The 22,650-nt window shown below is 51.6% G+C and overlaps 10 protein-coding genes across 10 annotated transcripts; 5 read left to right on the top strand and 5 right to left on the bottom strand.

Moving 5' to 3' along the window:
* Positions 1-275: 275 nt before the first annotated feature.
* K460DRAFT_271635 (glycoside hydrolase family 5 protein) lies at positions 276-2,588 on the bottom strand (the record flags this gene model as incomplete). Its single annotated transcript, XM_040927743.1, has 7 exons — positions 276-1,292; positions 1,344-1,790; positions 1,848-1,948; positions 2,002-2,127; positions 2,178-2,262; positions 2,312-2,337; positions 2,387-2,588. 7 exons carry the CDS (start codon positions 2,586-2,588, stop codon positions 276-278), a joined length of 2,004 nt encoding a protein of 667 aa, XP_040794630.1.
* An 854-nt stretch (positions 2,589-3,442) lies between these two features.
* K460DRAFT_392212 (uncharacterized protein) lies at positions 3,443-4,191 on the bottom strand. Its single transcript, XM_040935872.1, has 2 exons — positions 3,849-4,191; positions 3,443-3,799 (listed from the first exon to the last, which is right to left on the bottom strand). Exons 1-2 carry the CDS (start codon positions 4,155-4,157, stop codon positions 3,533-3,535), a joined length of 576 nt encoding a protein of 191 aa, XP_040794629.1. The 5' UTR covers positions 4,158-4,191; the 3' UTR covers positions 3,443-3,532.
* A 359-nt stretch (positions 4,192-4,550) lies between these two features.
* Positions 4,551-5,859, top strand: K460DRAFT_271749 (NuA4 histone acetyltransferase complex, Eaf3/MRG15 subunit; the record flags this gene model as incomplete). Its single annotated transcript, XM_040927753.1, has 4 exons — positions 4,551-4,720; positions 4,934-5,174; positions 5,243-5,630; positions 5,678-5,859. The coding sequence occupies 4 exons, from the start codon at positions 4,551-4,553 to the stop codon at positions 5,857-5,859; spliced, it is 981 nt and encodes a 326-aa protein (XP_040794628.1).
* A 279-nt stretch (positions 5,860-6,138) lies between these two features.
* On the bottom strand, positions 6,139-6,897 carry K460DRAFT_271574 (P-loop containing nucleoside triphosphate hydrolase protein; the record flags this gene model as incomplete). Its single annotated transcript, XM_040927739.1, has 1 exon — positions 6,139-6,897. One exon carries the CDS (start codon positions 6,895-6,897, stop codon positions 6,139-6,141), a length of 759 nt encoding a protein of 252 aa, XP_040794627.1.
* A 235-nt stretch (positions 6,898-7,132) lies between these two features.
* On the top strand, positions 7,133-9,596 carry K460DRAFT_392210 (DUF1741-domain-containing protein). Its single transcript, XM_040935871.1, has 7 exons — positions 7,133-7,278; positions 7,340-7,546; positions 7,594-7,747; positions 7,796-7,908; positions 7,956-8,290; positions 8,346-8,756; positions 8,803-9,596. The coding sequence occupies exons 1-7, from the start codon at positions 7,195-7,197 to the stop codon at positions 9,383-9,385; spliced, it is 1,887 nt and encodes a 628-aa protein (XP_040794626.1). The 5' UTR covers positions 7,133-7,194; the 3' UTR covers positions 9,386-9,596.
* A 1,606-nt stretch (positions 9,597-11,202) lies between these two features.
* K460DRAFT_351909 (uncharacterized protein) lies at positions 11,203-12,659 on the bottom strand (the record flags this gene model as incomplete). The annotated part of the gene is made up of 2 exons (XM_040931597.1): positions 11,203-12,081; positions 12,312-12,659. The coding sequence occupies 2 exons, from the start codon at positions 12,657-12,659 to the stop codon at positions 11,203-11,205; spliced, it is 1,227 nt and encodes a 408-aa protein (XP_040794625.1).
* On the top strand, positions 12,543-15,162 carry K460DRAFT_299769 (DNA/RNA polymerase; the record flags this gene model as incomplete). Its single annotated transcript, XM_040929810.1, has 6 exons — positions 12,543-12,669; positions 12,804-12,809; positions 12,886-12,999; positions 13,121-13,288; positions 13,419-13,590; positions 13,856-15,162. Coding segments are annotated over exons 1-6 (1,833 nt in total), but the record flags the coding sequence as incomplete, so codon positions are not given.
* Positions 15,163-15,699: 537 nt separating this feature from the next.
* On the top strand, positions 15,700-17,521 carry K460DRAFT_402054 (sphingosine-1-phosphate lyase-like protein; the record flags this gene model as incomplete). The annotated part of the gene is made up of 3 exons (XM_040936490.1): positions 15,700-15,797; positions 15,866-16,343; positions 16,394-17,521. 3 exons carry the CDS (start codon positions 15,700-15,702, stop codon positions 17,519-17,521), a joined length of 1,704 nt encoding a protein of 567 aa, XP_040794623.1.
* A 166-nt stretch (positions 17,522-17,687) lies between these two features.
* K460DRAFT_269572 (ribosomal protein L16) lies at positions 17,688-18,483 on the bottom strand (the record flags this gene model as incomplete). Its single annotated transcript, XM_040927583.1, has 2 exons — positions 17,688-18,358; positions 18,408-18,483. The coding sequence occupies 2 exons, from the start codon at positions 18,481-18,483 to the stop codon at positions 17,688-17,690; spliced, it is 747 nt and encodes a 248-aa protein (XP_040794622.1).
* A 164-nt stretch (positions 18,484-18,647) lies between these two features.
* K460DRAFT_362820 (DNA replication factor C, large subunit) lies at positions 18,648-22,493 on the top strand. Its single transcript, XM_040932711.1, has 4 exons — positions 18,648-18,853; positions 19,035-19,126; positions 19,176-21,968; positions 22,023-22,493. Exons 1-4 carry the CDS (start codon positions 18,776-18,778, stop codon positions 22,345-22,347), a joined length of 3,288 nt encoding a protein of 1,095 aa, XP_040794621.1. The 5' UTR covers positions 18,648-18,775; the 3' UTR covers positions 22,348-22,493.
* The last annotated feature ends 157 nt before the right edge of the window (positions 22,494-22,650 follow it).

Raw genomic sequence — 22,650 nt, 5'->3', positions numbered from 1 at the left:
CATGAGTATGGATGTGGTTGTCGCATGGCAATCTTGAAATTCCATCATTAATGTTCCACGACACATGAGTTATAGCAATGTGTCTAGAAGCGACAAAGATCGAATGTGCGACTCATATATTTGGCATGATAATGGAGTTGATTAAGGACGCGATACCCCAGGGAGAGAATGTGCTAGTAGCTTATCAAGGCGTCAAGGGTTAATAACGCTTTGAAAATGACATACCGGACAATTACACTCATACTACAAACATGCCCCGCATTTTCGTTTATTCTTCATGCAGTTGCCGTCGTCGGCCACCCCGTCTCGGCCACTTTCTCCTTGGGCACATTAATCTTCATAGCCTCACTCCTGACTTTTGCAGGCCCTCTCTCATGCCCCTTGGGCACCCCTGGAATTCTCCTGCTCCTCTTCCCACTACTCGCCCCTGGTCCACTAATAATCTTTTTCTGCCCAGGATAATCACAGCGGCCGTAGCTGTTGCAGTAACCAGTCTTGCATTTGTTGTTACTACGACAGAGCGCGCCGAGACACGCGTCGCTGGACGAGCAAGGCGTACATAGGCCCCACGAACAGTACTGGTTGGCATCGCAATGGGATGCGGATTCGCAAGGATTGCCCCGCGGTGGGCTAGAGGGTGAGAGGCAGATTGGGAGCATGTTGGAGGACGGTGTGACTTGCGAGAGAGCAAAGAGCGTGGGTAGGGCGTCGGTATGGCAGGAACCGTTAGGATCGTTTGGTATAATGCGGTTTCGACGCGGGTCCTCGGGCGGTACTTCGCCGGGGATTGTGCGCTCCCTTTTTGGTTCTACGGGCTGGATGGAGGGTCGGACGGAACATGCTTGACACTTCCCGCCGGAGCAGCGCAGATGTTCCTGGCATACTTTCTTGCTATCGCAGCGCTCTCCACTCCGTCCGAGTTGATTCTCTGCGTTCTGCTGGCAGACACTGTTTTTGCAGATCAGATTAGGCGCACAGCCATCTGCGGCGTCGCAGAGATGGCCTTCGCAGCCAAATGTGCAATCGCTTTGTTCGGGGATATACGGGTTCAGTGGCAATGCTGTGATGTTGGTGAGGCCGGCTTTCTTCAACTTCCACTCGCCTTCGCCAGACTGTGCGTTGGTAGGACCGGAGGACGGAGGGGGAAGGTATTTACTCCAGTTAAAGTTGCTGCGTGAGGTGTAAGCGCCTTTTAGAACATCCTTCAAGGCGGTCCAGGCAGTGTATTCTGTCCGGAGTGGGTTGACGCGAGCTGTTCTACTTTCGTCCAGGGTAGTGAGATGTGAGTACAGCTATTCGTCTCATCAGTAGGTGCTAAACAGTGAGCTCAAGAAACGGCATACCCAAGGAATTCCTCTATAGTTCAGCGCGTTTCCCTGGTCGAATATGGCTTCCTTCTTATAATGCAACCCGAATTTACTATGCACATACGCCCATTCCTCCACGAGTAATAACTTCCCTTTACCCTCTTTCCCCTTTGCTCTAGCCGTCAGCGTATTGCCTGGAATAAACATGTTCGCCCACGGCGTTCCAGCAGTGGCGTGCACTTCTTTTGAAAAATAACCATGAATACCGATGACATCAATAGCTGCGCACTCGACTGCGCTGTCGGGGAAGTTTTCAATACCGTCGACTTTCTGGGGCCCGGAAATACCTCCACTGATCACGGCGATGTTAGCGTTGTCGAGGCCGATGGTGAACTTCAAATGGTTGGCAATATCGCAGAGCCAAGATTCGCCAGAGGGGATGGGCCAGATTCCGCTGAAAGGTTGGTTCTGAAGGTCAACGCCCTGGTCAAAGTCAGTGATTCCTCCTGGCGTACCGATGTGGTTCAGTGTTTAACAGACTAGAATGATCTCTGACAATTCACCCCAAGAGCGCCCGTCGAAGTTCTTGGACGGGTAGTGTTTGAAGAAAACCTCGAGGCGCGTTTTATAAAGCTCACGCACTCACGAATCATTAGTACAGTTTATCTATCCGTGCTTAGTGGATGCAACGTACTTTCATCGTTGCTATAAAAGTCCAGGAAAGCCCCATCAAGCTTTTTACAGTAAGCATCACAGGGCACATCGTTGCTCCCGCGAAGTGCATGAGCATCATGCGGTGCAATAATGACTTTCATTTGCCCTACAACGTTGTCATTATTCTGCACAAAGGCAGGATGCTCGATCACATACCTTTGGACAAGTGATGGATAGCAGCCAGAGTATCATCGAACTGGTCAAGCAGGGACTTGTCGAATCCGCCTATCTCTCCTTCGGGCTACAGTGCGTCAATAAGTTGTTTGATATATCTCTAGACAAGGTCATACGTCAGGATGTTGTTTGTCCGGACGAACTACAATTTTATCAGCAACATGGCTCATGAAGTATCTACCTATACATACTGAAAAGTCGAATGACTCTCGCCCCGCTCTTTACAATCTCCTTGATGGTATCATCTCTATGCTGGGGTGTGAAGAACTGCAGGAGAGGATAATTCACGCCACCAAAAGAATGATGATTCGCCGTGATCCTCAAGTCGGCAACCACTGGCTGTGCCAAAGAAGGTAACAACACCAGCGACGCAAGAACGGTTGATAGAAACATTTTGGGTGCGGTGCATCAAAGATGACGAACCGTTTGAACGTTCTTTCAGGGCATTGCGGTATAAGTCCACAGCATTACCATCTGGACACGTGTAGACAGCACCCTATAGACAGATCTCTGCAATGACGCCTAGTCGTTATGCTGGCGATATTGGGTTGTTCATGTATATTAATTGCCATGTCGAGCGTAGCCAATCATATGACGCTCGCGCTCTATGCGCCCAGACAAGCGTACCTGGGCAGCGGATGGACAGCCTCACCGGGGTGTCATTTCTCGCAGATCCGATCAGAAGTTCCTATAACTGGTATTAGTATTGCGAATGAGCTACTAATGGGAAACGGGATAATATAAGGGTGTGGACGACCGGAAGACAAGCCGAAGTGGACCGAAAATCGGTAATTTGCTACACAAGATGGGTACGTAGCAATAAAGCCCTAAAACTAGTGGAGGAATCCAATTTATATGTGTGGAACGCAAAGGATGAAACGCGAAGGGCAATCGGATCTCATGGTCTCTAAGAAGCTCGCACCTCATCTACCTCCTATGATCGATCGTGTTTGATGAAAAGCAACTGTTGCAGTCACGGGACACGGCTCGAATGTCTAGAATGAAAGGCTAACAAGATCGAGTCCACTTTGATAAGTAGGGGTGCACTAGGGTCCGCGACTGTTAACGGTGGACAGATGCAGTTGCCCTAATGTGCCCTTCTACGTGTGAGCACTTGTCCAGAGCTCTCAGGACACTCACTAGCCCTTCATATGACAGACAGGGCAGCTATCGCTCTTTACTAACATGAGTTGCATAGCAGATGTGCATGAAGGCCTACAAGTGTCGTCTCTGCCTGGTGCAGGCAGGTTCGGTAGTGCGAGTTGTAGTCGCGATTCAGCGTTATTGGCGGCAGACGTCCATGAAATGGTTGATGTACTTGGGGTTTGGGACAATCATCATCTAGGTGGATGCGCGCAGACAGCTTCCAGTCTCTTCAAGGTAGCCAGCGTTTCCTCTCCCATATCTTCACCGCTGGCTGCCTGCGCGAACCGGCCATGTCGCAGGTCGCTAAGCGCGCCAACAAGCTCTTGTACTTGCACCAGAGATGACCTATTCTCTTCTTCTATTTCTACTATTTGTGCCTCGATGCCTTGGCAGGCCTCTTGGATGCTGGTGTGGACGGTCTGTAGCGTATGGTGTCTCTTATGGCCTTCACCGGAGATCTGTTGGACCTGTGAGCTCCTGCACGACCCAAGACAGACTCGAACAGACCTCTTCTTCCATCTGAAGCGCAACGGGGTCTAACCCAGCAACCGTTGCACCATCCAATTGGCGCCTCTCGTGTGCATAGTCGCGCTTCAATTGCTTCGAACGCTGAACCTCTTCAGCGATGCTGCGGCGCACCATGTCGATATCTTTGTCGCGTAGTCTTTGCAGTTCTCGATATAAGTCCTGGACCGCTGGGTTCGTGCGATGGCTCTTGGGGAAGATTTCGGTGAACTGACGCAATGTCACGAAGTCGCGTAGTGCTGCGGGCGCGAGGAGGAAGTCGCCGAGCATCTTAGCCTCTTGCGACGGCATATTGGGGCCGGTGTACGTCGAGGGTGAGCTGGGCCGGGCAACAGTTCGCGATTGGCAGCTCAGTGTTGAGAGTGGCATGCTTAAACCCTAGAGGGTTGATATGGGAGCGCGACGACGCGTGCTGGCCCGTGCCCAGAAAAGACCTCCTGTGAGATGCGCCAGCAACGGCCTTCGAGCAAACCTCGCTACGCTGTCTTTCACCAAGCAAATCGGATTGCTTCTGACATCTGACGACTAGGCGAGCATATTGGGTGCTTTCACTGTCTTCATTGGGCGCGTTTTGCGGGCACTATCACGCGATACGTGGTTGAGTGCCGTCTCGCACCCATCTTCACTCGTTCCCTCTTGACTACCGCCTCATCAACATTGAAGCTTTTGCATCGCGACGTAACTATGGCGCCTGCAGCCGCACCAGAGCCGTCGTATCGGAAGGACGAGAAAGTCTATTGCTTTCATCATGAGCTCCTGTACGAGGCCAAGGTGTTGGAAGTGAAAGCGGCCGATAGTGACGATAAGAAGAGCGGCTTTCAGTACAGAGTTCACTACAAGGGCTGGAAAAACACGTACGTTCCTCTCCATTTACCTTTCGCGTTTGTCTGTTGTTTGTCTTTGGAACAGTAGAGGTCACGTTGCCCCTCGCCCACTGTTCCTCCCCTTCGCCAGTCAACCACTTCAACACTGCAGCTCACCCATATCTACCACACCCTTCAAACACCCATTTTAACCCATCCTCAACCTGCAGCTTGCCACTGGCTCCGTTCGCTGACACATTTTAGCTGGGACGACTGGGTTCCTGAAGATCGGCTTCGCAAGCTGTCTCCAGAGAATCGGGAACTGGCGAACAACCTGAGGCACGAGATGCTCGCTGCTCAACGTGCTGCAAGGGCCCAGCCTCCACCGACAAACAAGAAGAAGGCCCAAGGCTCAACCCGAGGTAGCGAGGAGCGTCAGACCTCCGCGTCTGCTGCTGCTGCACCTCGCGGTCAGAAGAGGATGCGCGACAACGATCTCGAAAAAGTAAGTAAACTGTTTGCTACAATTTAAACCCAACGTTGTCTTCAATGCACTGGCTAACTGTGCTCAAGGAGGAAGTCTTTCAGAACAAGCTAGCTGTGAGAATCTACATGCCCGACAGGCTGAAGAGTCTTCTAGTGGACGACTGGGAAAACATCACCAAGAACTTGCAGCTCGTGCAGCTGCCTTCCGGCAAGCCAGCGGGAGTCATCCTAGATGAGTATTCCGACTACGTCAATACGTCAGGAAATCGTAACAGTACCGAGAGAGACATTACCGAAGAGGTCGTCGCGGGTCTCAAAGAGTATTTTAATAAGGCTCTTGGGCGCCTGCTACTCTACCGCTTTGAACGCGAACAGTTCTACGACATAAATACGCGCATCGATCAACCCACTGGCCAACTCACCGGCAAGACGCTTGCTGATATTTATGGCGGCGAACACCTCTTGCGCCTTCTCGGTAAGCTCCATCGCACCTCTAACATCTAACTCTAACTGACTTCATAGTTTCCATGCCTGAACTGATCGCGCAAACCAACATGGATCATCAAGCTATCAACCGCCTTCGTGAAGAACTCAGTAGCCTGACCACATGGCTCTCCAAGGAGCCCCAGATCAACACCTACTTTGCCTCTGTCTATGAGAGCCCGGGGCAGGCCTACATTGACAAGGTCAAGTCTAGCACCTAAGCTGAGGGCGCGTGGCATGCTTGTCTCACCGCCTTATTTTGGCTTCACTATCCTACTATTTCTTGCATGGATTGAAGGGAGTCTTACAATATTCATCTCTTGGCGCTTTGGGGATATGCAATTTTGTCAAGGTGTCTTTATCCAGCTTCACGTACGGGGATTATTTGGTCCTAGATGCATCAAAGTTCTCCTTTAGCATGGGCACGAGTATATCATGCAGGAATAGAGTCATAATACGTTCTCTATGAACTGCATACCCATATAAGGCTTTTGGTATTGTTATGAAGTCTTAATAACACCTTTTAGCACACCAGCAGCCCAGTTTAGGCACTCTTTCATATTTTCCTCTGCTTCCCGCGGCATCCCAGCAATACCCACCTTCCTGCAAACCTCCTCGTCCAAGTTGTTCGCGACGTCACAGTCGTTGAACAAGAACTTGTGGTCTTGGACGTAGTTTGGCCAGACAATTTTATCCACGTACCCTGGTGGATCTTCCCAGAAGCCTTCCAATGTCACATACCCACTCCTGGCTTCCCTCCTCCTCTTTGCTGTTTCATAGCTTGTGCGTAGGAAGAGTTTGACGTCGAAGAGTGACCGGATGTCTTCCATGTCTTCTGAGAACAGGAGAAAGCCGTCGACTATACAAATTCTCCTATTCTCCCATTCTGCCCTTCCTTCCAACCACGTTGCCACCTCATCTCTTAGTCTCTTGATCTCTGCCTCCGGCACACCATGTTCACCCACACTGTTCTCGTCCTCTTTACTGACCAGCCATTCGGGACTCTTCCCGTGATCCTTGATGTGCTGAAGCGCTAACTTTAGCTCAGGGAGGTTGATAGATTCCATGCAGTCCCAGTCTTGAATGCCATTTTTAACGGGTATCTCGGCGTCGGTGAGGTAGAAATCATCTAGATGTAGGATGAAAAGTTTTGTTGGAGGGAAGATGTCTCGGAGAAGCCGAGAGAGAGTTGTTTTGCCTGAGGACGAGGGCCCTGATATACCGAGGAGGAGGGGTGGTGGCGTGCTGCTATTGCTCATTGTCGGGTAAAGGAAGTTGTTGCTTCAAGTATTTAACATGAATTGATATTACCCGCGCCGACGCAATCGACGATGCACCTTCAAGGCGGAATCAGCACATGTTAATATCTGAACATACTTCCTCCATCATGAGTTTGACCCCAGGCGAAGATTAGCACGTGCGAGGCTGTGGGGCTATCTCATCGGCGTTTGATCGCCCGCGGCCCGCGTCATTAGCTCTCAGCTTTCGCGACACCAACGCCATCTCCAGCGCGATCGTGAAAGGGTGCGGTTCATAGTCCCGAGAAGTCGTTCACGATGGAGCCGTCGCCGCTCACCCAAGATTCCAGACCAGATGTCTTCCAGCCCAAGATCATTCGCCTCTATGAGCAATTGTTCAAGGTGCGTCGTTGCCATACTGTTGTAGAGAAAATACATCCACAGCTTGCTAATAGCACCTTAGGCAGACGATGAAGACATGGAGCTGTCCGAGGGCTTCTGGCAGGAGTTTTTCTTACACAGACCGGACTCGGTTGGCCTGAAGCGCATACTGGGCTCTATATCACCCGACGAAATGCTACACCAGCAAGCGCATTCGCAGCAGCTCCTCCGCCGTGCGATAATACGCGTCAAGCAAGCTAGATCGCCGGCCGACGAGATCGCTCTCGAGGTACAATGCCACCCATCTACGAGAAGCTTCGCCGGCTTACCGCTCAGACCTTGACAGTCTTCTTAGATGCGGCCCTCACTAAGAAATATACGAATCCAAGTTCCGACATCATTTCAGTCCTCGCTGGCCTACACGATGCGGATGCGGTCATGACCGACTTTATAGCTACGCTAGATACCGTCATACGTAATGGTCAAACGAGTGCGTCTAGAAGGTCTTTATTCCAAATACCCAGCTTACAGCGTCCAGTACCATTGCGTCTCGGGGCTGTTCGAGCCACGCTCTCCATAACTGCTGCTGGGTTTCAGACAGCCCTCCCTTCGTACTTTACGCACCGCGATCTATTTCCTTCGCTCATGAAGGTATGAAAATGCTCTCGTTTGGTGCTTGGTATACTGATGGCCCTTAGTATGTTCAAGACTGCGAAACCAGCGCTGAGGTGCTTCCAGCCTTCTACGTCCTCGGTCTGCTCGCCAACTACAACAAATTCGAATTCCAGAATCCATATAGGCTACGATTGGACGATTTCGTGAACGACGCCATCATACAGAAGATGATAACATGCTTCGGAGGAACCTGTCTAAAGCTACGGGACGAATACATAGCTGTTCAGGATGACATGCCTGAAGGATGGACACTGGGCTCGACGCTGAGCTACATAGGTCTAGGAGCACTTGCCCCAAGCTCTCGGCCCTCAACACCTGTGCCACCACCTGAAGAGGCAAAATCACTATTTGCTGCATTGTGAGAAGCAACATAAACACTATACAATCTATATGCGGCTAATCTTTTTCTCTAGACCAGGACCAGAGATCGGTGTACTTCTCTCGACATACGACTTCGCGAACGCGAACAAAGTCTTCTGCTTCAACTTGGTTAAACTACAATCAGAGACGAGCGGTGATCCTTCACCCTTCAGCGCATACCTCTCATTTGCTTCGTACCTATTTCAGCATGCTCACCGGTCCGCGAGGGCAGCGTTGTATACATATCTGAGCCTCTTCATACTACAGATCCTTGTGGAAGATCAACTGCTCCTGAAGCAATTATGTAGCGACGAGACGAAGCTTTCAGTGCGCTTGTGTCGCCAGAGACAGCCATATCTACCAATAGTGAAGAGTGAGCGGGTCCCTGCTGCGGTTATATTGGACTTGATGGTCGACGGTATCAATCACAACCTACGAAGACGACTAGATGTAGACTTCTATGTGTTAGTGCACCCTCATGTGCCCAATACCATGCTAACCTATGCACAGTCTTTGCCTTGGCGTCCTGCTACGAATATTGTCACATCTTAGCCGTGCTAAAGCTCGCATCTCGTACCATTGGTCAGAGCTGTGGAGAACTCTATTGGCTTTTGTCCGTTTCTTGACCACCTACGAGAACGATATCAAATCCAACTATAGGTCGACCGAATTGATCAACACACTTGTCAATCTTCTAGCTTTCGCTCTATCCAGCGGAGAGAATTTCCTCCCTGACCCAGCATCCTACGATGACCTGTTTTACAAACTCGTCGAGAGCGGCGACACGCTCATCAAATTCAGAGACGCGTTTAGTCTGTCCAGTGAATCTGGCTCAATGCAGACCCTCATCAACGTTTCTTCGCACTATCACTCCCTCCTCGAGGGTAATGAGAAAGGGAAGGTGCGGAGCAAGAACCTCAGTCCCCGCGAGGTTAGCAATGTCATCAAGCAGGGTTACGAGACTCTTTCTATTGACGCGAGTGAGGGCTTGGATCGGTGGGAGAAGTTTCGCGAGGCAGACTTCAAGACGATATTGAAGAAAATTGCGCGGGCCGCTATGGATGACGCAAAGACACTGAACGAAGAAAATTGAACGTTTAAGGAGGTTACAATCAATTAGCAGTCCATGATGCCTGTTTAGCCTTCAAACTAGTTGTTTAGTCACATACTATAACGCTGATTACCTGTCATTGTGATAATGCTAACATGGCTCATGTTCTCATCTCCCCCATGAGTTTGTTAGGTACACTACATTTGGACTGTTCTTTTAGGAGTGCTTAAAAAAACTACGTCTGGCAAAAATGAACTACTTACCGAGCAACTAGATTTAGTTTTGATGACTAAGGAAGAAGGTCCGCGTCTAAGGCAAATATTTGGATTGTAAAGGGGCAAGGGTTCAACTCAAAAACACGGGACGGCCTATTGAATTACGAAGCTTAATGACGAGGCGAGAAGGTTGAGTATCATAGTTGAAGCGTTCGGAAATGAACCCGAAAGCAAGACACGTATATGTAAGGCTAAGAAGATCCGCTAGTGAGAGCTGTTTAACGTGAAGTTCATGGAGAGACGTTGCTTCAATAACATTTCATCGTATTTCTGGCCGTGACTTGTTAACCCGGTTAGACCCGTCGATAATTTTCACTACAACGCGCAAGCCTCTCCACCCATTCTCTCAGCCGCCCGTAAAATAACGATCTGTCTCCCGACTGAGCCATTTCCGAAGCGCAGGTTTAACGCCGCCGGAAGTCCTAGGAACCATCTATTTCAGGCTTGGGGGCCCAGACCACCAAAAGCCAAGCCCGTGGTTACACCCGCTTCGATCAAAGTGGTGGCTCCTTTGAGATCTGCTGATGTAGAAGTCTCTGTGGCCTAGGCTTGACCAAGACCTCGAGGGAAGTATAGCGTGCAGTGTCGAAACTATAACCTTACTTTGATCCATGGCCAAAAGAGTAGTTGCAGGTAACTCTCGGTAGTACTATACAGCTAAACAATTAGATAGCGCCTCTCCACCTATCGTCTTGAACTTTAAGCGGCCCAGGGCACTACAGAATCGTGCGGCTCCAATACGTGTCATAAAGTATAAAGCACTAAACAAAAGACGCTCTTTGATCCTGAAGTAGACATCAAGCGACATCGTCAATGCACTCGTACAGCTCCACTAAGTCCGTATTCACGTACTCGATTCGGCCAAGCGCTCCACAATACGCAATCCCTCCCACGCCACTGTCATGCTGTCGCCGAGCGTATAATGTCCCCAGCCAGCGCCCTGGTCGGCTTGGTTGCTGAGCCTGGTTAGCTAAACACGAACAACACGAAGGAAATCCATCCAGCTGGAGATTTATTTGAGACTATCGGCAGAGTTGTGAATTAAATGCGCGTAGAATTGAACGTGCCAAGAATAGCACTCGGTCTTTAAGGGTTCCGGCAATCGATTGTCATGGCGATCTTGTTCATCGCTACCGCATGGGCTATACCAGACCATGTCATACCGCAAGTCACACGCAATTTGATCATCAGGTTTCCATCAGCACAGGTACCAGTCGCAACCAAGCGCCTGGCCGATCTTCAAGTACAAGCTTTGGAGAAATTAAATTCTCGATTTAGGCTGTGCGGAGCCTGTGCAGGTATACGAAAAGCTACGGCAATGTCTCCTCAGTTTGGACAGCGCGTGTAGTGAATGTTGTACAGGAACAGAATATCGCGCTGTACATCGAGTACATGGTATTGCAGTAATAATAGTAATAATGTGATGTAGTAGTTTCCCCGCCTGGGTGAAGATGCAAGTGGTATCATAGAAACAAGCAACACCGGAAAATGCTCATGAAAACGCCAAAAACCCCCAAGTATACCTCTACCATACGTAGTGTCTCATAATGTCTCTCTGTGGTCATGCCCTCCATGGTAATGTTATTATTGTGAAGTCAGATATTGACTGCTTTCCTCGCCCACCGCTGCGTTGCCTGATGCCAATGCTAACTTGCTAGACCCTGGAAGGGGACTAAGGGTCCACTGCCACTCTCTTCTTCTCTTCCGCCGTCCAGCGACGGGCGTTTCGGGACAGTCACTGTCGTCCTCCGAGGACGAGGAATCTCGTTTCTCTCCGGCCTGCGGAGATCTTGGAGGGGAGGTTCCCAACGATGGCAGGGTCAAGGGAGACTTGTCGGACAATAGTTGAGGAGGGGAAGGGGTGACCTTGAATGTGGTGCTGGGAGATGCACTGTGGCTCAGAGAGTGGTCCACAGCTGACGCATCAGAATGGTTTGACTCGGGTGTCGAAGTCGATTCAATCGTGTCTAGCGTGGAGCTTGAGGATTCTAGGTCGGAGTGTGCCAGTGTGTACTTGATGGTCTTGATCTCCTCTTCCAGTGGGGTGCGAAATGACACACGCTTCTCAGCAGGGAACATGGGTCGAGCGGGGGTCATCTTGCGTGGTAGTAACGCTCTCGCGGGGCTGTTGGCGAGGATTGAGGCTAGGTTGTGTGGCTGCTTGTACGGTATGGAGAGGGTCGCAGAGTCGTTGGACGCTGATGTGAGCGTGGACGAAAGTGTGGATGCTGAGTTCGGTGTCGAGGCGCTGTTCGCATCTGAGAAGTTGCTGTCTATTGACAACCGCGGTTTCGAGGAGGGCCGTTCTAGGGCGGGCGCAGTAGATGGCTGCTCGTAGGCATTCGAGAAGGTGTTGCGAATGGTAGGGGACACGGCACTCAGAGTCTCGAGTCGTAAACTAGCACTTTTCCCAAGTATCCGCGTTTGCTGCGTGTTGATGGACAATCGCGGCCGCTGGGGCACCTGTCGCGGTATTATAGGTAATGAGGCAGTCATGATAGTAGGCGGAGGGGCAGGTGACGGTTCGTAGGTCGAGGGCATCGAACGTGATATGGACAACATTGCGCAACTGATCGAAATGTTGGTGGTGTGGTGTGTGTCGCGGGGTCAAGCAGATGATATCGCCAGAGGGGAGCCGAGCAGGTGCACAGCCAGGTTTCGTATTCCAACCGGGGTGGCTGCTGATGACTTACAAGGATCCGCCAGAGGCAAACCGTAGTGCTGCTATTTTCAGACGGTCCCCAAAAAGAACACACTTTGGGCCAATGATTTGCCACATGCATCTTGCAGGGGTGTCTATCTTTTGTTGCGTCTTCCGTAGCCGCCGTGAAATTGCCAATAAGCGGGCACCAGAAGACTTGGCGGCTTCCGAGGCGTTTCGAGGCTCCGTTCAACAGGTTCCCAGCGCGCTTCATCACTTTGGCCGTGTTTCTCACGACTGCGTGCCGCCGAGGGCTTCCTCCGCGCTTCTCCTGGCGCTTCGCAATGGACAGCGGCACTCGCAGGACGAGGCTCCCCAAACGGCAGCTCGAGTCAATCATCTTGCACTTTGTAAGCACGTTTCCAGGCTTTGCTACACAGCCCTGCCCCTGGTCGCCTCAACACGGCCTGACGAGGCACTATTGTCGTAATCTGGAGGGCCTTTGCCATAACCAGTCCTGCTAACGTCTTGTCTCGCGGCGTAGGACTACGTACGTACCTCGTTGACGTCCACCTGCGGCAAAGCTCTTGATTCAGCCAAGCTCACGTTGGTTCTGTTTCACATAGGATTGCTTCTACGCCAGCGTCTTCGAGCATGAAGATCCATCGTTGAGACTCCTTCCGTTGGCTGTGCAACAAAAACAAATCGTGGTCACATGCAACTACGAAGCCCGTCGACGAGTATGCCTTTCCTGTCAATAGCATTCATAAGGCTCCTGTTCTGCGCAGTAACGGACGGGCAGCACTTGCTGTCCCATAAGCCGAACCTTTGACGCCTTGCCAGCCGGCTGACCTTACCTAGGGCTTGCACAAGCTGCAGCTGATCAGCGAAGCGAAGAAGGTTTGCCCGGATGCGGTCATCGTCTTGGGTGAGGACCTCACCCGCTTTAGGAATGCCTCGAAAGAGCTGTATGCATTTCTACGATCCTTCTCATGGAACTCGCGATGCGAACGTCTAGGCTTCGATGAGGTTTGTCTCCACCCAACGTCAGCTTTGCTGTGATTCATCACCACCTCTGTTGCCCTTTCAGTCATCTTGCAACCTTACTGCCGTGATCCGACTTTTGCTATTGATGAGCAGCTGTTAAGATGTGACGCAGATCTTCATGGACGTATCAGATATTATCGACTTCAACGTTGGCATCTTGAACTCGAATGACCTCGGCAACTCTTTCTTTTGTCTCTCCAAGCATGACCCTACAGTTGGTTTCTCTTTTGACGCGACCAAGTTGACTGGTCATGTCTATCCCGAAGGGGCACATGAAACGTCAGGTAAGCATACCGATAGCATGTACGAAGTGGCGTAGCAGATACATCTTCCTCTGGCATCTGGATTGCGCGAAACACAACGCTGATAGGCTTGTTGTTGACACCTCGCGGCTAACGAGCTGTTAGTGTGGTTGGAGGACGGCCAGCAACGGTGCTTGCAGTCTTTGAAACGTTAACCATGCATGTTGGCTTTGCATGTGTATGCGCCGCTGGCTTTTAGGCTTTACTTCCCAAAGCTTCCATTCGCTATGACGGCGCTAACCTGCAGCAGATACATCCTCGTTGGAACCACTGCACTTGCGTTTATCCTTAGCAAGTCATCTAGCCCACCACTTGAGAGTGAAGCTCGAATCCGAGAAGGGCTATACCGCTACGGTCGGTGTTTCGACGAACAAGCTTCTCGCCAAGCTCGTCGGTAACCCGAAGCCTAACGGCCAGACAACGTTGTTGCCACTATATACTGGTGAAGATGGCAACGCAGATCAGGACAATGTGACGTCTTTCATGGATGACCTTGAAGTCGGCAAAGTTCCAGGTATCGGATATAAAATCGCGCAACGACTTCGTGCACATGTCCTACAGCGACCAGCAGAAATTGAGGCTGTGCTGGTGTACGGTGGCACGAAGGAAGACGTGCGCGTGCGCGACGCGAGAAAGTACCCGGGGATGGGTCCAGAAACACTAGAGAGGATATTGGGAGGTCCTGGTATGCCACACGGCATTGGTGCGAGAGTTTGGGAACTACTAAACGGCTGTGACGATACACCGGTGGGCCAAGCCCGGGAGATTCCTAGGCAGATCAGCATTGAGGATAGCTACATCCGCTTGGACACCCTGGACGAGGTAATCAAGGAGTTGCGGACGTTAACGAACAGTCTCTTAAAGAGGATGCATACAGACTTGCTGGAGGACGAGGATGAGGAGGAGCAGTTATCGGACAATGCCACTGACAACACTGCGGCCAATACAAAACGCTGGCTTGCGCATCCTAAGACCATCCGGCTCTCGACCCGACCTCGCCCACCCCGGAATCCTGATGGTAGTAGAAATCGCTCGTTTGCTCGTATATCCAAGTCCGCGCCAATGCCGACTTTCGTCTTCAGCTTGAAAGATGGAATGGACACAGTGGTCGAAAAGTTGGTCATCGAAACACTAATACCTCTCTTTCGCAGACTACACCCAGAGAAGAGCGGATGGAATCTGAGTCTCGTAAATGTTGCTGCTACCAACATGGCTGATGCGGCAAGCGAGAAAGGTGGCGTTGGGCGAGACATCAGCAAGATGTTCAAGCGCCAGGACCATGTTCTCAAGCAGTGGAGAGTTGATGCAGATCAGCTTCCAGATGAAATGGAGGGCGGCGTGGATGCACCTTCACGGCACACGACTGTGCCAAAGCTACCTGACAGAGCAGTTGGGTCGGAAGATGCTCCTACACCCTCTCAAGAGGATGAGGTTGTTCTCGTCGACCACTGGGAGTCGGAAGATGAGGCTATGATTGATGCTGACGCATATCAGTGCGATGAGTGCGGCGCGATAATGCCAATATTCGCCATGGGCGCTCATGAACGATGGCATTTGCAGAGGTAGGCCCGCGTTTAGTCACTTCCCATCCACGAGTTTCAATGTTGGCTCGGGTAGATATGGGAATAGATGAATACTGAGCTAGGAGGAAGTATCAAGTATCAAGTATGTGGAAACCTCGGAATCCAGTTGCAAAGCTGTCCATATAGAGTTTGTGCTATACATGTCGTGTGTTTTGGCTCTTCCTACCCACCCCAACGCAGCACAGTCAATTTTGCCCGAAGAAGAGTAACTTTTCAACTCATATCATTGTTGGACAGTCGCCTTGTACACTTTCGCAAGGTCTTCCAAAAGTGGGTGACACCATATAGGCTCGGCTCCACACCTTCCAGAACAGGCCCACAAAACCGTTAGCTAGCACGGACTTGCATCGGCAACGGCTTCTTTGGTGCTGCGACATGTGATAGGAAAGTCACGGCGTGATAGATAGCCTACAGGCGTTGCTCCCCACGCCACCCTGTCGTCTCACCGTCTGCCTCTCTATTATGTCAACCCGCATTCCTCTGTGACTGCATCACAACGATAGTTAGCATGCCCGGCTCGTCGCGCTTACCCGTGAGTCTGCGCGACACGTTCAATGCGCGGAAGAGCTCCGCCCAGGGCCGGCTCGTCGCCTTGAACATTAATGTGTATGCGCCTGGTCCCAAAAGTCGTTGCAACTAGACTGTGACTATAAGCTAACATGGCTCTGCTCTAGTCTGCGCAATGTAGTCTTCATCCTGTTCCTCCTCCGTTGGACGCGCATCACCTTCTACCAGCTCAAGGGCCGTGGCATCTTCGGCTCTATCGGCGACCTCTATTTCAGCATCAGGCGCTACCTCTACGGCGTGTTCCTACGACTCCCAGGCGTACGCACAAAAGTCCAGACCCAAGTCTCCGAATCGCTTCTGAAGCTCGAGCGAAAACTGGTTCCCAGCGGTCCCGGCGTCGAGCGCATCACCAGCTTACCGAGCGAGGGATGGAGCGAAGAGGAGGTTCGCAAGAAGCTGGGCGAGTTGGCTGACATGGACCACACGAGGTGGGAAGACGGAAGAGTTAGTGGTGCGGTTTATCACGGCGGGGACGAATTGATACGACTGCAGACGGAGGCGTTTGGCAAGTTCACTGTATCGAATCCGATCCACCCTGATGTCTTTCCTGGTGTAAGGAAGATGGAAGCCGAGGTGGTGGCTATGGTATGTCTTCTAGCTATAGTAGGTTATAGTAATGTACTGACACGTTACAGGTCCTCTCCCTCTTCAGTGCCCCGGAAAGTGCAGTCGGTGTCACAACTTCAGGCGGCACGGAATCAATCCTGATGGCCTGTCTCTCTGCCCGCAACAAAGCCTACAAGGAGCGTGGCGTCACGAGCCCCGAGATGATCCTCCCGGAGACGGCACATACGGCATTCCGAAAAGCAGGCGAGTACTTCAAGATCAAGGTCCACCTCGTAGCGTGCAAAGCCCCGAGTTACAAGGTCAACCTATCTTCTGTCTCTCGTCTCGTCAACCCGAACACGATCCTGCTGGTTGGTTCAGCTCCCAACTTCCCCCATGGCATTATCGATGATATTTCCGGACTCAGCAAATTGGCCTACAAGAAGAAGTTGCCGTTGCATGTTGACTGCTGCCTTGGCTCCTTCATTATCCCCATGCTCTCCAAGGCTGGTTTTGAAGCCGAGCCATTTGACTTCCGTCTCAAGGGCGTAACGAGCATTTCTTGTGATACTCACAAATACGGCTTCGCGCCCAAGGGCAATTCTACTGTGTTATACCGCTCGGACGACTACCGCAAGTACCAGTATTTCATTTCGCCCGACTGGTCTGGCGGCGTCTATGCCTCGCCCTCGATTGCTGGCTCTCGTCCTGGTGCCTTGATTGCAGGGTGCTGGGCCAGTCTGGTCAAGCAGGGTGAGAATGGTTACCTTGATGCTTGCCACAAGATTGTTGGTGGGATGAAGAAGATCGAATCTGCTATTCGCGAGAAACCCGAGCTCTCTTCAGACCTCAAGGTCATCGGACGGCCCTTGGTTTCTGTGGTAGCGTTCCTCTCTGACTCATTAGACATTTACGACATCGCGGATGGCATGTCGGAGAAGGGATGGCATCTAAATGCGCTGCAGACCCCACCAGCTATCCATGTCGCTGTTACGCTGCCCATCGTTGCAGTGGTGGATAAGCTGATTGAGGACCTCGTGGAGGTTACAGAAGAGGTGAGGGAGAAGGAGAGGCGGCGGATTGCGGAAGGGCAGGGTGCAAAGGGTGCTGTCAAGGGAGATACGGCAGCGTTGTATGGTGTTGCGGGCAGCTTGCCTAACAAGGGTGTTGTTGTGGATCTTGCAAAGGGCTTTTTGGATACGCTGTATAAGGCATGAAGGGGTCCAGACGACTGAAATATATACAATTGGACGAGTCGAATTCAATATTCTTGTTAAACTGCATGAAACTGACAAATCGAGCTGGAATGTTTTCACCCTGTACGTCTTTCGAGTATCGCGCATATCCTACAATGGGTATATACATAACGCATATTGTACATGTCTAAGCTGGTGGTGATGGCGCTGATGAGGCGGCTGGCAACCCAGCAGCCAATTGTTCGAGTGGTAGCTTCCGCCTCGGTCTCTTGAGGTCCTCTTCGGTAACTCCATTGATCCCAACCTTTGTCAGGCCCATGACGGGCGGATCACCCTTCTTCACAAACTCGTACAGACCAGGCAATTTGTTGCCCGCAAGCCTGAAAGCATCCCTCACGACCTGCTCGTGCAAATCGCCCTGGATCTCGAAGATGATCTTGCTAACTGCCACACGCGCAGTCCAGCGATCGAAGCTGCCCTTTCCCTTTCCCATACGGACGTCGTTGCCGCTCGTGTAGACACCAATGTTGGCCGCGATACGCATGTACATGCGGAACTTCATGCCTCGCAGCCTCTTCCTGATGGTTTCCTCGGCGATGCGGAGCTGATGTGCGCTGATGCGGCGGTCGTGGTCGCGCATTCGAATGCCGTAGTCACCCCATACCACCGTGGTGCCGCGCATGCTTCCTCCGGTTGGGACGCGGCATCGGCCTTTGCGTGACTTGCGCGACTCGCCGGCTTTGGGAGCAAGGTAGTTGAGACGAGCGGGTGTCGAGGCAAAGGAGCGGACTGAGGGCTTATGAAGAAGGGGTGCGCGGGCGAGGAATTGGCATTGGGCCATGCATGGCTGCTGGAGGACTGACTTCTGTTAGTACATGCCCCATGGGAGGTGTGGAAAATAGCCTACCTCTCGGACGTGACGCAGAAAGGGTCATCTGGCTGAATTGAGCCAGTAGGCCTTGCTGCAACCTCGGCGGCGGCATGATTGCGTTGTGTGTTGCTGCCTGTCCTGCCCTGCTCACTGAAATAGATTGAACATTGAAGTTCTGGCGATGCTGCCAAGCCCCAGTGGTGCCTACTTCCCGTGGGCCTGTGCAGGCAGGCATGACCGCGCGACGGAGCCGTGCGCGTCAGTCAACAACGCCCGCCTGTCATGAGCAACGTGTAAAACCACCGCGACACTCGCCAACCCCACCCACTGGTCCTGTCGAGACAAGCTGATTGCAAGCGCATTGTACTGTTGTCTGTAGGATACCGCGTGTTGGTACGATCTAGATGCCTGCCGACATTCGCAGTTTCTTTGGCGGTGGGCCCAAGCCGAGCAGCCAGAGCGAGCAGACGAAGAAAGATGAGGTATGTCTGCGCTTGCATGGAGTGATGGAGCCTCACGCGGCCCGCTGTTGGCCCTCTCGAGTCCAGTCTCCTCCATTACACTTCTCCCCTCTTCAAGATCAATATGACGCGCTTCAAAGCTACTGCGGCTTTTGGCTCTGGTTTTACCTTTGGAAGACCGAGAACTAATAGCGGTCGGCAGAAGCCCGCAACGAAGAAAACAGCGCCCAAGAAGACAAGTCGTGTGAGTCGTGTCATCGACGACTCCGATGACGATGAGGAGGAAGAAGTAAAGTAATTACACCCTCATCTCACAAAGTGGCGTCAAAACTCACCTTAGCAGGCCGAAGAAGACGACACCCAAGAAGCCGCCACCGAAGAAAGCGAAGCGAGAGCCCACTCCCGAACTCGAAGAGACAACCACCTCTGCCTTCTTTGCGAGCACGAATAAGCCGAAGCGAACCGAACCACTCAAGAAGAAGCCCGCGGACACGCCGAAAGCGACACCAAAGGGAACACCTGTGAAGGCGAATAAGAGTGTGCCCAAGACAGCCGTACCAGCCTCCAATGGCAGAGCGTCCGGCCGAGCGAAGAAGCCTGTTACATCGTATGCCGAAGCAAACAACGACGATGAATTTCCCGACGACGATCTCGATGAGGCTGATGATATATTCGGGGCCAACTTCAAAGGCAAGAGCAAGGACGCCTACATTGAGGGTTTAGAGAGTGACGATGACCTACCCGTGAAGCTGCCCCACCGCGGAACTCCAAAGACCCCCGCGAAGCAGCAGAAGAACATCATTGAAGAGGATGATTTCATACCCGAGGACGAAGATGTGGATATGAAGGATGTGGAAGAGGAAGATGATTTTGTCGCGCCTGACGAGGACGAGCAGGCCTCAAAACCAAAAGCAAAGAAGCCATCCGCTGTAGGACGAAAGCGGAAGTCACCGACACTTGACGAAGATGAGGAAGATGAGGAAGAAGAAGAGGAGGAGAAGCCGAAGAAGGGGCGCGCAAAGAAGGCTACCCCTGCAAAATCTCCTGCAAAAAAGAAGGCGAAGAAGGAGGATGTTGCGGAGGATGCGGATATACAAGCCATCTACGACAGTATCCCAACGGTGCGTGCCCCTACGCCTCCACCCAAGGATCCGAATGCGAAATTCGACTTTCGAGCAAATGCAGGCCGTGGGGACCAAGCACCAATCCAAGGTTCATCGGGCGACATGCCCTCCGGATCAGAGACATGCCTTGCGGGGCTGACCTTTGTCTTTACCGGTGTCTTGCAGCGATGGGGCCGTACCGAAGGTCAGGAGCTTGTCAAACGACATGGCGGTAAGGTCACAACGGGCCCAAGCAAGAAGACAAACTATGTTATACTGGGCACAGACGCCGGTCCCACTAAGCTGCAGAAGATTAGGGATATGGGCATCAAGACCATTGACGAGGACGGATTAACGGCGCTCATCGAGAAGCTAACGGCAGCTGGAAACAAGGGCGACACCAAGGCCCAGGCTGCTTACAGGGAGAAGCAGCAAAAAGAAGAGGACAAGATCCGGCAGCAGGCTGCCGAAATGGAGAAGGAGGAGAATCAACGTCTGAAAGAACTGAAGGCTGTAACTGCAGCTGCTGGAAGCAAGTCTGCTTCTACTTTCAAAGCTACCACTCAAGGTGCAGGGCCTGTCGTAGACTCCCGACTCTGGACAACAAAGTATGCGCCAACATCTCTGAATCAGATATGTGGAAACAAGACAACCGTCGAGAAGATACAACGATGGCTACAGCGATATCCAAAGAACCTCAAGACTGGCTTCAAGCTTGCTGGGCCAGATGGCAGTGGAGTGTTTCGAGCAGTGATGCTTCATGGACCCCCCGGTATCGGCAAGACTACAGCAGCGCATCTTGTTGCAAAGCTCGAAGGATACGACATTGTTGAGAGAAACGCCAGTGATACACGGAGTAAGAAACTCATCGAAGAGGGCCTCCGCGGAGTGCTCAGTACGAATTCACTCCACGGATACTTTGCTAGCGACGGAAAGACAGTCGAAGAGTCCAAGAAGAAACTTGTACTGATCATGGACGAAGTGGATGGCATGTCTGCGGGTGACCGAGGTGGTGTTGGCGCTCTTGCTGCCGTCTGCAAGAAGACTGAGATACCCATGATCCTTATCTGCAACGACAGGCGGCTGCCCAAGATGAAGCCATTCGATTTTGTTACTTACGATCTACCTTTTCGACGACCGACTGTCGATCAAGTCCGCTCTCGTATCATGACGATTGCTTTCCGGGAAGGCTTGAAAATGCCCGCACCTGTCGTGAACGCACTGATTGAGGGCAGCCATGCCGACATCCGTCAAGTGGTTAATATGATCTCTACTGCAAAGCTAGATCAAGAAGCTATGGACTTTGATGCGGGTAAAAATATGTCCAAGAACTGGCAGAAGCACGTCATTCTGAAGCCTTGGGACATCACACAGAAGATACTCGGCGGTGGCATGTTTGCTGCAAGCAGCAAAGCTACGCTGAACGAGAAGATTGAACTCTATTTCAATGACCACGAGTTCAGTCCTCTCATGCTACAAGAGAACTATCTTGGTACCAACCCCATTTTAGCTCTCAACTATACCGGCAAGGACAAGAACCTGAAGACGCTCGAGCTTGCGTCTGAGGCGGCTGATAGCATCAGCGATGGTGATCTTGTCGATCGGATGATTCACGGCTCTCAACAACAATGGAGCTTGATGCCAACGCATGCAGTCTTCAGCTTCGTCAGGCCCGCAAGCTTCGTCAGCGGCAGCACAGCCGGTAATCAGACGCGTTTTACATCATGGCTAGGCAGGAACAGTAGCACAGGCAAACTAAGTCGATTAGTCAAGGAGATTCAAGCTCATATGCGGCTGCGGTCCTCTGGCGACAGGCATGAGGTTCGGCAACAGTACATTCCAGTCCTCTGGACAGAACTGGTTCAGAAGCTACAGAAGGAAGGCAAAGATGCTGTCCCACAGATTATCGACTTGATGGACAGCTACTTTCTAACGCGAGATGACTTTGACGCCATTATGGAGTTGGGTGTTGGCCCTATGGACCAGGAGAAGATCAAGATTGAGACGCAGGCCAAGGCGACCTTTACACGGTTGTAAGTGGCATACTTGTTCCCACTCAACTGGAATCACTGCTAACGTTTGTCTAGGTATAATCAACAATCTCATCCGCTGCCGTTCATGAAAGCAACCTCTATTGTCGCACCCAAGAAGCAGGCCAAGGAAAAGCCTGATCTTGAAGAGGCGATCGAAGAGTCTGATGATGGCGAGGTTGTCGAAGAAATCAAAGAGGAGGATGCAGAGGCGGATCTGTCAAAGGACAAATATGTCAAGCAACCGAAGAAGAAGGCTGCGCCCAAGAAGGCAGGAAAGAAGAAGGCCAAAGCTGGGGAAAGCGGAGACGAAGATGAGGAGGATGTCAAGCCAAAAGCAAAGGGCAAGGGCAAGGCGGCGGCCAAGGGCAAGAAGAAGTGAGGCGGATAGCTTTGTTAGGTACAAGAGATGGTATCTTTTGGTGGCTTAGCATGCAACATTGTACATTACATTACGATCTAACCTACAGCCTAGCCTAGGTCGTGTATATTAGCAGTTTGGGCAAAATAAGATGACGTTGCTTGCAATGCATTTGATCAGGTGGCCTCTTGTGGCTGCGCAAGGCTGACTAAAAGGGTCATATGAGTTTGTGAGGTTTCTCTTGCCTGGTTTGCCCAAAGCCCCACCCTTGCCCTGCGTCCGGCCCGACGTCATGACACAAGAATCCATCAACATCCAAAGATG

The sequence above is a fragment of the Cucurbitaria berberidis genome (assembly GCF_010015615.1).
Source record: "Cucurbitaria berberidis CBS 394.84 unplaced genomic scaffold K460scaffold_1, whole genome shotgun sequence".
In the NCBI taxonomy this organism is placed as follows: domain Eukaryota; kingdom Fungi; phylum Ascomycota; class Dothideomycetes; order Pleosporales; family Cucurbitariaceae; genus Cucurbitaria; species Cucurbitaria berberidis.
The sequence above is the reverse complement of the archived record's forward strand: the minus strand, read 5'-3'. Positions and strand labels throughout refer to the sequence as shown.

What these genes read in the sequence shown, in the direction of transcription:
- K460DRAFT_392212 (XM_040935872.1), bottom strand. Translation starts at nt 4,157, where the DNA reads ATGCCGTCGCAAGAGGCTAAGATGCTCGGCGACTTCCTCCTCGCGCCC. An exon ending in CGCTTCAGATGGAAGAAGAG is followed by an intron (nt 3,800 to 3,848) that starts GTCTGTTCGAGT and finishes CAGGTCCAACAG; the next exon opens with ATCTCCGGTGAAGGCCATAA.
- K460DRAFT_392210 (XM_040935871.1), top strand. Translation starts at nt 7,195, where the DNA reads ATGGAGCCGTCGCCGCTCACCCAAGATTCCAGACCAGATGTCTTCCAG. An exon ending in CCGACGAGATCGCTCTCGAG is followed by an intron (nt 7,547 to 7,593) that starts GTACAATGCCAC and finishes CTTACCGCTCAG; the next exon opens with ACCTTGACAGTCTTCTTAGA. An exon ending in TATTTCCTTCGCTCATGAAG is followed by an intron (nt 7,909 to 7,955) that starts GTATGAAAATGC and finishes GATGGCCCTTAG; the next exon opens with TATGTTCAAGACTGCGAAAC.
- K460DRAFT_362820 (XM_040932711.1), top strand. Translation starts at nt 18,776, where the DNA reads ATGCCTGCCGACATTCGCAGTTTCTTTGGCGGTGGGCCCAAGCCGAGC. An exon ending in GATGAGGAGGAAGAAGTAAA is followed by an intron (nt 19,127 to 19,175) that starts GTAATTACACCC and finishes TCACCTTAGCAG; the next exon opens with GCCGAAGAAGACGACACCCA. An exon ending in AAGGCGACCTTTACACGGTT is followed by an intron (nt 21,969 to 22,022) that starts GTAAGTGGCATA and finishes ACGTTTGTCTAG; the next exon opens with GTATAATCAACAATCTCATC.